Genomic DNA, 16,624 nt, shown 5'->3' with positions numbered 1-16,624 from the left:
TGTAGGTGCGGCCTTACTTTGTCGGTGGGGCGCTTCTTTCGATGGATGGTGGACACGAGGGTTTCCGTGCGGATCCACGAGTATGCTGCAATCTCTTTGGCTGCCTGTATGGAGAGTCTGCTGGAGGAAATTGGCATCAGAGTAGCAGCAGGTCAAAGTTCAGAAGGAGGAGGGGTGGCCATGCACGATGGCAGGCAGGAACTTTCAGTGGAAATGCTGGAAATGTGTATCAACAATGATGCTGAGCTCTGGGGTATTCTGCAGCCTTACGAACATCTCATCTGTGGCAAGAATGCCAACGGTAGGCGAGACTGGCTAAAGAAAATCTTTAGTGAAATTTGCCGATATGTTTTGTGGTAATTTAGTCCTTTTGCTGACATTTCCATTGCTAAGGGGTTAAGGCAGAAATTACAGTGCGTGTCCTTTTAAAACTGCAACATCTTTATTGATAATCCTGTCAGGGTTTAAATAGAATGTTGTTTAATGGGAGAGATTAACTTCAGCTTGAAGGAGTTACCTACATATCACAAACAGTGTGTGAAGAATAATGGCTGCTCCAAAACCAGAAATAAATTCAAATCTTTCTGAAAAGAGGCAGGTTCCTTAAGAATTTCACTTCAAATCCTGGGTAAGTGGGCAAGGTGTAAAGTGTAGGATGTGGAGATTGGACACAGCAGGAATGGTTGAAAAGCTGCATTGATGTACACTAATTATGTGAGACCATGTTTGTGCTTGAAAAGACTGTTCAGCGAAGGACGTCAGACTAAAGGGAGTTGAGGGTGAGAATTGAATGTGCAGCTATGTGAAGGAATGTGCTCATAAAGGAAAACGATGCCTTTCTGTTCTGTCCGCCATTGGGAGGTAGAATACAGATTTAAATCCTTACCAGTTTATCAAATGAAGTTCCAAAATAGTCTACAGAAATGAAAATTAGCAAGCGCAGATATTCACAAGGGACGTGCCCTCTTGCATGAGCCAGGGATGGAATCAGCTGTGACTGCGATCTTTCTCTGTTGGGAGATGTGAAGCCTAGAATTAGTATGCAATTATTGTTCAGTGCCAGGTATCAGTTTAAAACAAGGGGCTGTGGGAGACATGAGTGCTCTACATTAACAATGTTCCTCCTCTCCTTACTGTAAGCATTTCTTTGAAGTGGAAGTATGCAAAGTAGGCACTTCTGCTTCAATGTCAAAGCTATTTAAATTGTATTGTGATGTTTGGGTCTTTGACCGTATGCAAGATATTTCATTGTTTGGATGCTGATAAAGGGAATCGCAGTTTTAATAATGATCCATAATTTACAACTTCTGCCTTGATGCAGCAATAATAAATATTGCAATGTAAACATTTGATTAAATTGTTTGGCCTCTGGGTCAGCTGGTGTTTTAAATGTCTGAAATGTTAAAAGAGGATATTTATCAGAACTATACTCCTGAAGCCTAAAAGTTTTGATTTACAATTGAGTGAAGGGCACAATGTCAAGGATTCTGAAGATTTTATTAAATATTTGTGATCTGACGCTCTGAAGCGTATCGCACGGTTTATCAAAGACAATCGCAGAAATGTTTAATACAGTAATATAAATCACACCCGGAGCACAAAAGGTAAAAAGAAAATTGGTCTTTCAGTGTGTTTGAAGCATATTATTATGGGATAGGCACACTGCTGCAATCCTCATGGGATCAGTGTGTTATTTCTTTGGGGAACTGGAGCTGATTAAAATCCTAGTGTTCTTTATTCAATGATTTATGTTACAGTAGTTTCTTATATGCAAAGTCAACATGGTGGTGATTTTGTTTTGAGTTAACGGTCATTTAGAAATGGGGACAAAGGTGGATGGATTACTGTAATAATGTTATTCAAACTTTCCAAAGGAAAAGTGATGGATGTGATAATTTCAGAGAATTTGCCCTTCTCTCTCTGCAGTTTCTTCACTTCTGTCAATTGCTGCTCGATTTTTGGCTGCTTCTGAGTGAGGGAGGTTAAAATTATGGAATTTTCTCCAATTTCTTCTGTGAAGAAAGGCAGGGAGAATTCACCTCAGGTTACTACGCGTGGGGTTGTTAAACAGATTCTGTTTATCGGGGTTTAATCTTGTTGTGGTTGAAACTGCTTTGCTCAAAGTATCAGTTTGGATCAGGAGAAAATGTTGTAATGAGAGTTGGGAAATTGCGGTCTATTATTAAGAATGTTATTTTACTTGAATTTTTGTTTGACTCCAAGTCCCATGCAAAACGCTGATCCTAATAAAGATTATACTTGGACTTTGGTGTTTTTGAACAACCCATTTCCTTAAATAGGAGGCATATTATTCAGGTATTCACAAAAGGGATTCGGAGAAAGAGACTTACTGACCCACTCTACACATGTCAGCTGTAAATTTATCCCAGATTTGTAAACTGATGTTGGGTAACCGGCCAAATGCAGCAGACGCTGTGGAAAGGCTTCTAATATATTCATTATTATTTTTACCAGTTATGAAATTGATCTGGAATAATCATTGAAGATTTGTTTGACCATGTTGTTGCTGTTCAGAAACTGATCAAACAAATTGGTTACAAAATGAAGTTATGGCATAAGGTGAAAGGGCAGCTTGGAGAAGATTTAACAGTGAAATCATTGTGAGTCAGAGTTATGTGGAATAAAAATTGTGAAGTTAATGTTGGTGTATCTGGAATTTTTTTTCCTCAGGCTAAAGGTAAAAGAAGTGATATAATGTCAACCAATGGCTTCATGGATGCTTGTATACTGGTCAAAATTGCCCATAATTTGGCTTAAGTGACATGAAAATGACATGGATTCAGGAAAGATTTGAAATGGAAATCTCACACAGACACAGTGGAATTTAGTTGACATGGTGTTAACAAACAGAAAACAAAGAAAAGTACAGCACAGGAACTTCGGCCCTCCAAACTCATGCTGATCATGATGCGCTAACTAAACGAAAGAAAAACCTTCTGCCCTTACTCAGTTTGTATCCCTTTATTCACTCCCTATTCATGTGCCCATCCAAATGCCTTTTAAATGTTGTTATTGTGCCTGCTTCCACCACCTCCTCTGGCAGCACGTTCCAAATGCCCATCACTCTCTGTGTGAAAAATCTCCCCCACACATCTCCCTTAAACTTTCCCCCTCTCACCTTGAACCTGTGTTCCCTAGTAATGGACACTTCCACCCTCTGACTATCCACCCTGTCTGTGCCTCTCATAATTTTGTAAACCTCTATCAGCCGTCCCCTCAGCTTCCGTCTTTCCAGTGAAAACAATCCTAGTTTACTCAACCTCTCCTCATAGCCATCATGTTGGGGCAAAAAACTTCTTGTGATTCTTATACACCCAATCAGACAGCGCTTGGTTTTAATAGCATTGATTTTTTTTGGTGGACACAGAATTGACACCCTTTGCATCAATTCCATCCTCTAGCCCAATATGATCTTCAGAATTGATGGAGATTTTCTGAATTAGATCTCAGGACCTGTGTGATTATGTTATTTATTAATTTTTTTAAATTATTTTATGGGATGTGGGTGTGGCTGGCCACACCAGCACTTTTGCCCATTCCTGCTGTTAATAGTCTTGCTACATGTATTAACTGGGATTTTAGTTGCAATGTTTCTGGAAATGGGAAAGAGGTAAATGTAATATAAAGCCACTATTATTGTTAGCAATGGAAGTTCAAATTCTGTCAGATCCAATGACTGACCTTTGCTTTTGACCCATTGCACGACCTAGAGTCACTGGCCTAAAATATTTTTACTTAATGATGTCAGCTTTGGTTCATTGGTCCAGGATCTCAGCACATAATCCAGGCTGACACTTCAGTGCCGTACTGAGGGAGTGCTACACTGTCAGAGCTGCTTCCTTTTTGATAAGATGTTAAACAGAAAGCCCAACTACCTTCTGGGGTGAATGTAAAAGATCCCGCGGCATTTTTTAAAAACAAAAGTAAGAAGTCTCACAACACCAGGTTATCGTCCAACCGGCTTATTTGGAATCATGAGCTGTCGGAGTGTTACCCCTTCTCACTTACCTGATGAAGAAGCAGTGCTCCGAAAGCTTGTGATTTCAAATAAACCTGTTAGAATCATAGAAAAACTACAGCACAAACAGGCCCTTCAGCCCACAAGTTGCGCCAATCTTATCCCTACCTGCTAGGCTTACCTATAACCCTCAATCCTATTAAGTCCCATGTACTCATCCAGAAGTCTCTTAAAAGACCCTAACTAATTTGCCTTCACAATCACCAATGGCAGCCGATTCCACTCACCCACCAGCCTCTGAGTGAAAAAACTTACCCCTGACATCTCCTCTGTACCTACTCCCCAGCACCTTAAACCTGTGTCCTCTTGGTTCTGCTGGACTTTAACCTGCGAGATTTCTTAATATGTCCACCCCAGTCCAATGCCAGCATCTCCACATCTTGGAAGAAAAAAGCTGGCGAATTCTCGCCAGCCATTTACAAATGTCACTCCTAAAACCCAGATGAACTGGGCGTTATTCCATTGTGGTTTGTGGACCACGTTCATGAATTGACTGCCATTTTGCTCCATGAAAAATACAGAATTGGTTCAAAACACTGTGCTGTCAAATCAGCTTCTTCATGCTGAAAATCAAATTTATCATAAGCAGGAAAATGACCGGCAAGCTGCAGCAACAACAGAACAACGGGAGAATATTATTTATAACAGCATCTGTTCCAATGCAATAAAAGTTTGAAGATGTAATGTTATGCAGTAAAATTCTTTAGATGAGGAATTACTCTCAGCCCTGTTGTCCTGTGACAGAGTTAACAGCACCGTGAAATGGGATAGTGACGAGATTGGCCATTCTCTCATTATATATTTCTATTTTGGTTTGTTTTTCAAACTGTCACAAGAAAGTTAATCAATTCACTCTAAATACCATCGCTTGAATTCGTGTTCTTTCCGCCACTGCTGCCAGTCAGAACGGAGTATTTGGCACCTGGCCAAATCTCCATTCACTGCAGCGGGGCCGGAGAACCCCAGCCCCGGGGGCGGGGCGGGAGAACATAGAACATAGAACATTACAGCGCGGAACAGGCCCTTCGGCCCACAATGTTGCGCCGACCAGTCTTATTTTTAAAAAAAAACATTGACCCACTAATCTAAACCAATCCCTTTTCGTCCATAAACCTATCCACCAATCTCTTAAACGCCCCCAAACTAGGCGCATTTACAACTGCAGCAGGCAGGGCATTCCAGTCCCTCACCACCCTCTGGGTAAAGAACCTGCCCCTGACATCCGTCCTATAACTACCCCCCCTTAATTTAAAGCCATGCCCCCTCGTGCTAGCTTTCTCCATCCGAGGAAACAGGCTATCACCATCCACCCTATCTAAACCTCTAATCATCTTATATGTTTCTATAAGATCCCCTCTTAGCCGCCTTCTTTCCAGTGAAAACAACCCCAAATCCCTCAGTCTCTCCTCATAGGACCTCCCCTGCATACCAGGCAACATCCTGGTAAACCTCCTCTGCACCCTCTCCAAAGCCTCCACATCCTTCCTGTAATGTGGGGACCAGAACTGCACACAGTACTCCAAGTGCGGCCGCACCAGAGTTGTGTACAGTTGCAACATGACGCTGCGACTCCTAAATTCAATCCCCCTACCAATAAACGCCAAGACACCGTACGCCTTCTTAACAACCTTATCTACTTGATTCCCAACTTTCAGGGATCTATGTACACATACACCTAGATCCCTCTGCTCCTCCACTCTATTCAAAGTCCTCCCGTTAGCCCTATACTCAACACATCTGTTATTCCTACCGAAATGGATTACCTCACACTTCTCCGCATTAAACTCCATCCGCCACCTGGCGGCCCAGCTCTGCAACCTGTCCAAGTCACCCTGCAAACTTCGACACCCTTCCTCACAATCTACCACACCTCCGACTTTGGTGTCATCAGCAAACTTACTAATCCACCCAACTATACCCTCATCCAGATCATTAATAAAGATTACAAACAGCAGTGGCCCCAAAACAGATCCCTGAGGCACACCACTCGTAACCGAACTCCATGATGAATAATTACCATCAACCACCACCCTCTGTCTCCTATCTGCTAACCAATTCCTGATCCAAGTACCTAAATTACCACCAATCCCATACATCTGCATTTTCTGCAGAAGCATACCATGGTGAACCTTATCAAACGCCTTACTAAAATCCATATATACCACATCTACTGCCTTACCCCTATCCACCTCTTTGGTCACCTTCTCAAAGAACTCAATAAGGTTAGTAAGGCACGACCTTCCCGCTACAAAACCATGCTGACTATCTCTAATCAATTCATTACTCTCCAAATAACTATAAATCCTATCCCTAATAATTCTTTCTAAAACCTTGCCCACTACAGAAGTAAGACTCACTGGTTTATAATTCCCAGGGAAGTCTCTGTTCCCCTTCTTAAACAATGGGACAACATTCGCTGTCCTCCAATCTTCCGGTACTATACCAGAGACCAACGACGACCTGAAGATCAGAGCCAGTGGCTCTGCAATCACCTCTCTTGCCTCCCATAGAATCCTAGGGTAAATCCCGTCTGGACCAGGGGACTTATCTATTTTCAACCCTTCTAGAATATCCAACACATCCTCTGTATCAACTGCAATACTTTCTATTTTACACCCCTTCACCCCAGTGACCTCCTCAGCTACATTCATATCGTCCTGCGTGAACACCGAAGAGAAATAATGGTTCAATGCCTCTCCAATCTCTTCCGGTTCCACACACAACTTCCCCCTACTGTCTGTAACTGGCCCTAATCTTGCCCTAACCAACCTTCTGTTCTTGACATACCTATAGAACGCCTTAGGATTCTCCTTAATCCTATCAGCCAAAGTCATCTCATGCCCTCTTCTAGCCCTTCTTAACTCCCTCTTCAACTCCCTCCTAGCCAATCTAAAGCTTTCTACTGCACTATCCGAGCCCTCAAGCCTCATGCGAACATAAGCCTCCTTCTTCTTCCTAACCAACAAATCAACTTTTTTTGGTGCACCACGGTTCCCTAGCCCTACCAATTCCTCCTTGCCTGACAGGGACATACCTATCACAGACCCGCAGTAGCTGCTCCTTGAAAAAACTCCACATTTCAGACGTTCCTAGTCCCTGTAATCTCCTAGTCCAACCAATGCTTCCTAATTCTCTCCTAATGGCCTCATAATTACCCTTCCCCCAGCTAAAACTACTGACCCGAGGTTCATGCCTATCCCTTTCCATCACTAAGGTGAACGTAACCGAATTGTGGTCACTATCACCAAAAAGCACACCAACTTCCAAGTCTAGCACCTGGTCTGGCTCATTTCCCAGCACCAAGTCCAATATAGCCTCACCTCTAGTTGGCCTATCTACATATTGAGTCAAAAAACCTTCCTGCACACTTTGAACAAAAACTGACCCCTCTAACGAGCTAGAGCTATAGCAATTCCAATCAATATTAGTAAAGTTAAAGTCCCCCATAACAATTACCCTATTACTTTCACTCCTAACCAGGATCGTCTCTGCAATCCTTTCCTCAACCTCTCTAGAACTTTTTGGAGGTCTATAAAAGACTCCCAACAGGGTGACCTCTCCTCTCCTATTTCTAATTTCTGCCCATACTACCCCAGGCAATGTTTCTGCAAGACAAATCTGGGGAGCGATTCTCCGGGGAGACTTGAGTGAAGGCCGTTTAGTGCCTCCCGCCCCCAGCCCTCTGGACACCACGGCCTCTGCGCGTTTCCATCCGCTGGATTTCCGGCATCTTCAGTTCTGCACCGGAAATGACCGTGGAACTGAAATATTTAAAATCAAATTTCCATTAATTAGCCAGCCCAGGAATTAATTCTCTGAACCCGTTCGCACCGCCCCCCCCACAACCCCACCCGCCCACCACCCCCCACCCCGCCCCCGCCAGGAGTTGTTCACTCCAAAGGGTTCACACCAACTCCCCACCAACGGGCAGCTGACAGCCTGACCCCACTGGAGGGAACAGAGCCCATGGAGGCCCCTCAAGAGGTTGGGGGTAAGGGGAGGTGCCCTCGAGGCATTGCCAGCCTGGCAGTACCCAAGGGGCAAAGTGGCAATGCCAGGAGGAACTTCCTGCACTGCCCACCAGACATCAGGCGGTACCAAGGAGGTGGGGGGCCTACTGGGGAGAGATTGGTGAGGTGGGGGATCCCATTGCCACACTGCAGGATCAGTGACAGAGGGAGGGAGGACAGTGATTGGGGGTGGGGAGGGGCACTGCTGAGGGGTCTGGGCTGCAGTGAGGTAAGGGTGAGTTGGGGTTGTCGGTGGGGGCCGGGGATCAGGACTGTTTTGTGTTGGGGGGTGGGGGGGGGGGGGGGAGGTGGCTATCCAGAGACATCTGGGGACCAGCGATTGGTCTGTTTGGGGCTCGAAGGGACAGCGATGCTGGCCAGTGATCAGGAAGCTGGCAGTGCGGGGTTACTGCACACGTACTGATCTCAGCGCTGACAGATCAGAGCATGCTCAGTGGCCCACCCAACGGGGATGGGCCCCCCTCTATCGTGAGTCACACTATGACACTCTGTGATGCACAGAGTGCGGGAGGTTCATTTTGAAAATGGAACAGGATTGACTCCAGTTTTTTGTGAACCAGCTTTGATGAAGACTTGAAACATTGGCTCTATTCTCTCCCCAAGGCGCTATCAGACTTGCTGAGATTTTCCAGTATTTTCCACTTTTGTTTCAGATTCCAGCATCCGCAGTAATTTTCTTTTTTGTTAAATGAGATTTTTACTTGGATTATATCCCAACCACTCCATATATTCTCTTCTTTAATCTCAGAAGCCATTGAGTAATTACAATTACTCTCCAGTTTAAATGTGTCATTAATATGCAACTCATTTACAAGAAGTTGTATATCAAACTTTGTCCGTGATCTCACAAGCTAATAAAAACTACCTTTTAAGGACTCCTAAGGTCAATTATTTGAAATTATATAAGCCTGGCACCTTGAGTCACTGTTTTGTCTGTAAACTGATGACAGGATTTGCCAGGGTTACATATCTGCTGCTTCCCAACAGAAACCAGACTGAACAGTATCTGTGTCAGGAGCTGATTTCCAGCTGTAGCCTCTCCAAAAATCAAATGAAAATTAATGGAAAACTCAGTCTAATGAACTCTGCAGTGACCAGTTTCAGTTTGGACGTTTTAGTGCTTTGACCAAGTTACAGATTTGCCTGAATTGCAATGGAACAGGTCCCAGAAGTTACTGCATACAATAGGGCAAAGAACACTGGTTATATTTATACCAAAATATAATGCAAATAATCTGAGTGACTAATTTGTTACAGTTTCCTTTCTATTGGACCCACCAATGTCATCGACTATACAGGTAAATAATTGAATTTCTGTTAATTATTTATGTATAGTTTTTGTTGGGTCATTTAAAATCATTTGCAATAATTAATTTAATAGGAAATTCTCCCTCTTATCAGCCAAGGATCAAAGACTATGAACATAGAACATAGAACATTACAGCGCAGAACAGGCCCTTCGGCCCACGATGTTGCGCCGACCAGTTAAAAAACAATGACCCTCTAACCTAAACCAATCCCTTTTCATCCATAAACCTATCCACGGATCTCTTAAACGCCCCCAAACTAGGTGCATTTACAACTGCAGCAGGCAGGGCATTCCAATCCCTCACCACCCTCTGGGTAAAGAACCTACCCCTGACATCCATCCTATAACTACCCCCCCCCTTAATTTAAAGCCATGCCCCCTTGTGCTAGCTTTCTCCATCCGAGGAAAAAGGCTATCACTATCCACCCTATCTAAACCTCTAATCATCTTATATGTTTCAATAAGATCCCCTCTTAGCCGCCTTCTTTCCAGCGAAAACAACCCCAAATCCCTCGGTCTCTCCTCATAGGACCTCCTCTCCATACCAGGCAACATTCTGGTAAACCTCCTCTGCACCCTCTCCAAAGCCTCCACATCCTTCCTATAATGTGGGGACCAGAACTGCACACAGTACTCCAAGTGCGGCCGCACCAGAGTTGTGTACAGTTGCAACATGACGCTGCGACTCCTAAATTCAATCCCCCTACCAATAAACGCCAAGACACCGTATGCCTTCTTAACAACCTTATCTACTTGATTCCCAATGGGATGGCTCATTTTAAAATGTTTGATTTTATTTGCTGCTTTTAAAATGATTACATTGAGGATGATAAAGATGATTATTTGCAAGTGCAGATCATGGTTGCATTTGTCCATGCTTTTCTCAACAGTAAATACTGATGAGAAATATTCACTTAGGATCTCTTGTGGATCTGCACACATATATGACCTTGTTCATTCTTAAGAGGCCCTACTCTCTCCCTTGTTACTTGTTTGCCCTTTATGTATTTGGTTGGTAAGGGAACCAGTTCTTGCCATGGGGTTGGGGTCACTCTGTGGCCCACAGAGGACAGAATACCGATGAAGAGGGTGCCTCTCCCCCCACAGCTCAAGCCTATAGGAGGCCATCAGGTGTTACTGGACAATGGCTCCACAAAACAAAAGGAACTCCTCCCCTGCTGGAAGGATAAGGCCTTTAATTAGCCTTTGGGTAGGAATGCCACCCACCATTTCCATACCCAAGAGAATTCTGGCGTGAGGGCTAATTACCCCCACCCCGCCCCTCATTTTCCCCCCTCTCTCTCCCATTCCTCCTCACCACCTCCCAATCCAATCCCAAAGGTCACATTGAATTCTACCTCTTCCATCATCTTAAGCAGACTATTGCTTAAGTCTGTAGCTATTGCAAACCGAAGCTTAATATATTTACACATGAACTCGATGCAGAAACAGCTAAGAAAAGCAATCCTGATGAATGGAACTTTATCCAGCTTGCAACAATTGAGTGAATTACTTAAAAATATTCAAGTTGAAGACAGCATGAATGAGAGGGAGTTGTGGAATTCTGGAACACAAAAGCTATCCTCGCTGCTCATTCTACCCTCTTTGGAAAAGCTGCTTCCACTTGTCTGCACATTCCTTTACAAGAATATCAGACAGACAGAATCAATCACAGCTGGTACTCGATCTCGGCAGAACAAAAGTTATTTTTAATTCAAGTAGAAGGAACTACATTGACCCCAACTCAATTATTCTCAATAATCAATCAGTTTGTGTTGAGTGAATTCTAAGAGCTACAAAGTGACAAGAAGAATTCTTTTCTGCATCACCGTGTTTGTTGCTTTATTTTTGACAGAATGTGCAGTTGTTTCATCCCAGAACCAATCTTAAACTTTTGTATCTCTCCATTTTCTCTCCATATTTAAACCCATCTTCCTCCCAAGCCTTTGGCCAACTCGTCTCTCTCTCTCTCACCGTGGCTCTGACTCCCATTCGTTAACCTTGTTTGTCTCTTTTCTCCTTTCTTTGCTGATCTTCATAAATTATATTCTGACATTGCCGACATTCATAACACCAAAATTTGTGTTTTCAAGAGAGTTTCACGCTGAGGTGAGAGGGACTGCCCTTAATTTGACCAAGTGTGGAATTAAGGAGCCCTAGCAAAACTGGAGTCACTGGGAACCAGGGGAAACTCTTCACTGGTTAGAGTCATAGCTGGCACATAGGAAGATGCTTGTGGCTGTTGGAGGTCAATCATCTTAGCTCCAGGACATCTCGGCAGAAGTCCCACAGGTAGTATCCTAGGCCCAACCATCTTCAGCTGCTTCATCAATGACCTTCCCTCCGTCATAATGTCAGAAGTGGAGATGTTCACTGATGATTGCACAATGTTCAGCACTATCCGATATTGAAGCAGTCTATGCTCAATATCCAGGCTTGGGCTGACAAATGGCAGGTAACATTCGTGCTCCATGATTGCGCACCCCTTCCCTCCCCCCCACACACACACACACACACACACACACACACACACACACACACACACACACACACACACACACACACACACACAACCTCCCCACCCGGCTGATCTCGCGATCTGGGTCCGGTAAATCATGAGAGGTGAGAAACCGGGTGCAAACCCAAATTTCTACCTATCTCACATGATCTTACCAGCTAGCTCTGCCCATTGACCAGTGGGACGAGAAGGTAAGACCACCCCCACTATATTTATTGAGTGAGGCACAAAATGGGAAAGGCCCCAGGTTAATTCCAGTGTCTGCCAAACTGGCTGTTTGCAGTCAGGAAGAGTTTGCTCCTGTTGCTATCTGGATATCTCAGCTGAAAGGGGGCATGAGTTAGTTCAAATCGAATTCCCTTCTCTTATCTTCCACTCCCCAATTAAATCCTATATTAGCAGTGACAAAATTAGCACTCCAATCATATTCCAGTTTTGTTTTGAATGGCTCTCAAACCTTGTTTTAAAAGAAAAATAAGAATTGCAGACTCAAAGTCAGAAAGTGATTGCTTTAATGAAAACAGAAAATGCTGGAAAATCTCAGCAGGCCTGACAGCATCTGTGAAGAGAGAACAGAGCCAATGTTTCGAGTCAGGAAGACCCTTCATCAGAGTATGAAGTTTTCATGATGGGATTTAGAATGTTGAAGAGAGAGTAGGGTAAAATTGAAGGTGGGAGATTTGTCCAAGATTACTGTAAAGCTGGTTAAGTAGCCATTGTAAGAAGTCTGACAACACCAGGTTTAAGTCCAACCGATTTATTTGATAGTAAGCTCACAAGCTTTCGAGGTTAACCTCTTTGCCAGGTGAATGGAGAGCTCTGGCCTCAGACAGAGCATATAAAGCACAGACAGTTTACAGATTACTGATTAGAATGCGAATCTTTACACCTAACCTGCTGTTCAAGTCTTAAAGTGGCCGACAATGTGAGTGGAAGCAGCACTGATCACAGGTTAAAGAGATGTGTATTGTCTCCAGACAGCACAGTAAGTGAGATTTTGCAAACCCAGGCAAGTCACGGGGGTTACAGAACGTGCGATAGATAGATCTGTAACTGCCGTGACTTGCCTGGGTTTGCAAAACCTCACTCACTGTGCTGTCTGGAGACAATACACATCTCTTTAAACTGTGATCAGTGCTGCTTCCACTCACATTGTCGGCCACTTTGAGACTTGAACAGCAGGTTAGGTGTAAAGATTCGCATTCTAATCAGTAATCTGTAAACTGTCTGTGCTTTATATGCTCTGTCTGAGGCCAGAACTCTCCATTCACCTGACGAAGAGGTTAACCTCGAAAGCTAGTGAGCTTACTATCAAATAAATCGGTTGGACTTAAACCTGGTGTTGTCAGACTCCTTACGGTGTTTACCCCAGTCCAACGCCAGCATCTCCACATCATAAGTAGCCATTCCCATAATAAATCTGTCAATGGAAGGGCCTTTTGTTTGACTCCCTCCTTATGGTTAGAAGTGTGTGGCAGTTCTTACGGAGTTAAATGTTTTTGATAAAGAGAGCATGTTCCAGACAGTTGAGAAACAGCAGACTGAGAGTTGGCATTGATTCCTGCTTTGTGTCACTGTTATTTTGGCTGATCGCAGCTGGGTTTGATGTATGATCTTATCATTAGATGTAGTTCTTCATATTCCCCACAATGATGAGGAAATCCTATGTGCATTTATCAAATTTGTGGAGACTGCGGTATCCAGCGATTGCAAGTACTTCTGATCTAAGCTGCTATTTCCTCTCTCATTAGGTTATAATGTTTTTACGGTTGTTCAGTATGCTCTATTATTGGTGAAGGCAGCACTAACTCACGTTTCATTAGAAATTCCTACTAACTTAATGTAAAAAAGAATCTCCAATTTAATTAGAATTTCTTAGTCATACAAAATAGTATATTTTAAAGAGGCTATTTATAAAGTTTTCACTATTAGAGAAATGTGTGCTGCATTAGAGACATTTGCCGACTTTTCTATCAAGAATAGATCCCTATATATTGGGAATATTGGTTCCTGTGAACCAGAATTTTAGAAGGTTTGTATACAGTTGTTCCAAAAGGAGCCAGGTTCTCTAAGCGCCAGTGAACGTGACAAGCTGATGTGTTTGGGGTAATTGTGTAGTTTGCAGCATATTCTGTTATTGTCTGTGTGTTGTAAACAGTGCTAAGTTTAATGGCCTGGAATTTCCCTGGGATTTTACAGGTTTTCTCAGTTATCAATGTAACTGGTGTTAAAGATTGTGGAATTTGAAGCGCCAATTGTACTCAGCACCATCAGCTTTCCGTTTGGGCTAATTCAGGGAAGCATTTTGCCAGAATCTTCCCCACCCCCCCCCCATCGAACAAATGAATCACCGCTCAGACTCTCCAGTGAACACAGTCTCTTGTCAGCCTTTGAGGAGATTCCAAAAATTAATCTAAATTTCAGCTCAAGGACATTAGTAGGTGCGTTTTGAAAGATTTTGAGTGATTTTATTTTTCAAAACATGACAAAGGAAGTGATGATGACACCCTGGACTGTAAAAGTGATGTTCAGGGTCATGGTGTATTGAGACTGATTTACAATGCCAGTATTTTGCGAGAAATCAATTTCCAGCTGCTTTAATCAAACTTCACCCCATTCCCTCTTTTGAATACAGAAAGGAATATTTTTCAATGAAGAAACATTGAAACCACTGCCTAGTCACACGGGTTCAATTGGCAAATTTACCAATTGTGCAGAAAGCATTGTAGTTACTGGCTGCACACTGCTATTTGCATGAGTCCTGTCTGATCTCGGCCAAGACAGTAACAGCAATCAAACAATTGGCCTCAGTACCGTGAGCAATAGCCCAAGAGGCTTTTGGCACCTGCAGAAATTGGGCTTCAACAGAAAAAGGATCATGGGTTTGTTTGAGATCATTAAGACAGTAAATCCTGGACAGAAAGCAGAAACTGGGCCCTGTGCCTTTGTGAGGTCATTCATAGAAATTTGTTCTGTTTGATTTTAATTCAATTGTTTATCTAATTACCGAAACTGCAGCAAATGTGCTGAGCACATTGAGGAATTAAATACCCGACATTTACTGTCTTAATGATCTCAAACAAACCCATGATCCTTTTTCTGTTGAAGCCCAATTTCTGCAGGTGCCAAAAGCCTCCTGGGCTATTGCTCACGGTACTGAGGCCAATTGATTGATTGCTGTTACTAACTTGGCCGAGATCGGTCAAGACTCGTGCAGCCAGTAACTATAACGCTGTCTGCTACATAGTTTTATACCACTTACCACTGAACTATTGACTGTCCCTAGTCTACTACACGGTATCCTGCCTTTTCACCTTCATCTTATTTATCTTTATCCATTATCCCCCCTCTCATTCTGCTGTGCTATTGGTTTTTTACTGGTATAATTGTATGTAGTTTCTTGAATAACGTCTTTTATTAGTGACAGTGCATGTTAGGAAGCTATGAGTGAGTGGGTACATACAAGTCAGGCACATGGGTGAGTGTTAAATTACCCACTTTGATACAAAGGGACCTGGTATATCCTTTCTAATATACCAGTCACTGAAAGCAAGCATACAGATACAGCAAACAGCTAGGAAGACAAATATTATGCTGCATTTCATTGCAAGAAGACTTGAGTACAAGAGCAAGAATGTCTTACTGCAGATGTACAGAGCCTCAGTGAGACCACACCTGGAGTATTGTGTGCAGTTTTGATCTCCTAATCTAAGAAAGGATGGGGGTGGGGGTGGGGGGGTGATTGTTCAGTTCTTTTAGCACAGAGAGCCAGGAGGTTCAAGGGGCAGCTGGTCCATGTGATCTGCACTGGGTGCCCATGCCCGAGCCTGCCTCCCAGCACCGTCAGCTACACACCGGAAATAGGCCTGGAGATGCATAATGTATGTGCTTGGTAATTTCCATGTATTGTAAATATTATTAGTGGGCTTGGGTCTGATGTCTCCTGGCCCATTAGCCCCCCTCCACCACTTCCCTCCCCCCCGCCATGACTTTTCCTGTGTGTTAGGATTTTGTGCTGTGCTGTCACTGACTCAGTGACCATTCCGCTCTTTAGGTGACAACAAGCTGGTTATTTTATGAATGGAAAACTACAGTCAAAGCCACAATCCATTAGTTTCCCTGCTGCTTCTGCACCAAGTCTCAAATGAGGTTTTGCAGCAAGTTCAGATGTTGCAAGGACATCGTGGTGAAAATATCTTTTTATTTTTCTCCTGCATTGTAATGTTTTTCGTTCAATTTAACTTTAACCCTCTGAGGAAGTACAGTGTCATTCCTCTCGCTCAATAATAACAATTGTCCACCTCTGTTTTTGGGTTGTCCACTTTATCTCCAAAATGTTTGTTCTTTGTATCCAGAAACATCTTGGGAATGGATACAGTTCATAAACAGGGGTTTCTGCTCACCTGGTATTCCACAGTCTAAATGAGGAATGTTGTTACAATGCCGTCTGATTCCATCTTTACCTGAGCCCCAGTGGCCAGTAAATAAAGAGCAGGAGGGTATCACTTCAAATGCTAACCTTGCTGAGATCACCAACACAGGGTCAATTGTCAGTAAGACTTGGATTTTTGCTGCTTTGTGAGATGTTGCAATGATTAAGTATTGGGGAAACTACGTCATCATTCTTTGTCACCAACTTGATCTGCTTGTTAACATCAAATTCTCTTCTTTATCCAACCCGGCTTTGTCATATGACTAGGAGTGGACCCTCAAATCATGTGCCTGAG

General features: G+C 43.3%; 1 protein-coding gene across 2 annotated transcripts in view; it reads left to right on the top strand.

Moving 5' to 3' along the window:
* abtb2b (ankyrin repeat and BTB (POZ) domain containing 2b) overlaps positions 1-16,624 on the top strand; it is a 275,156-nt gene that overhangs the window by 5,253 nt on the left and 253,279 nt on the right. For both annotated transcript variants that reach the window (XM_080189840.1, XM_080189841.1), the window contains exon 2: positions 6-301. In XM_080189840.1, coding sequence (XP_080045966.1) covers positions 6-301 — 296 coding nt within the window. The remainder of the gene's footprint in view (positions 1-5; positions 302-16,624) is intronic.

Source organism: Carcharhinus amblyrhynchos, chromosome 6 (genome assembly GCF_965287045.1).
Source record: "Carcharhinus amblyrhynchos chromosome 6, sCarAmb.v2.hapA, whole genome shotgun sequence".
NCBI classification, from domain to species: domain Eukaryota; kingdom Metazoa; phylum Chordata; class Chondrichthyes; order Carcharhiniformes; family Carcharhinidae; genus Carcharhinus; species Carcharhinus amblyrhynchos.
The sequence above is the reverse complement of the archived record's forward strand: the minus strand, read 5'-3'. Positions and strand labels throughout refer to the sequence as shown.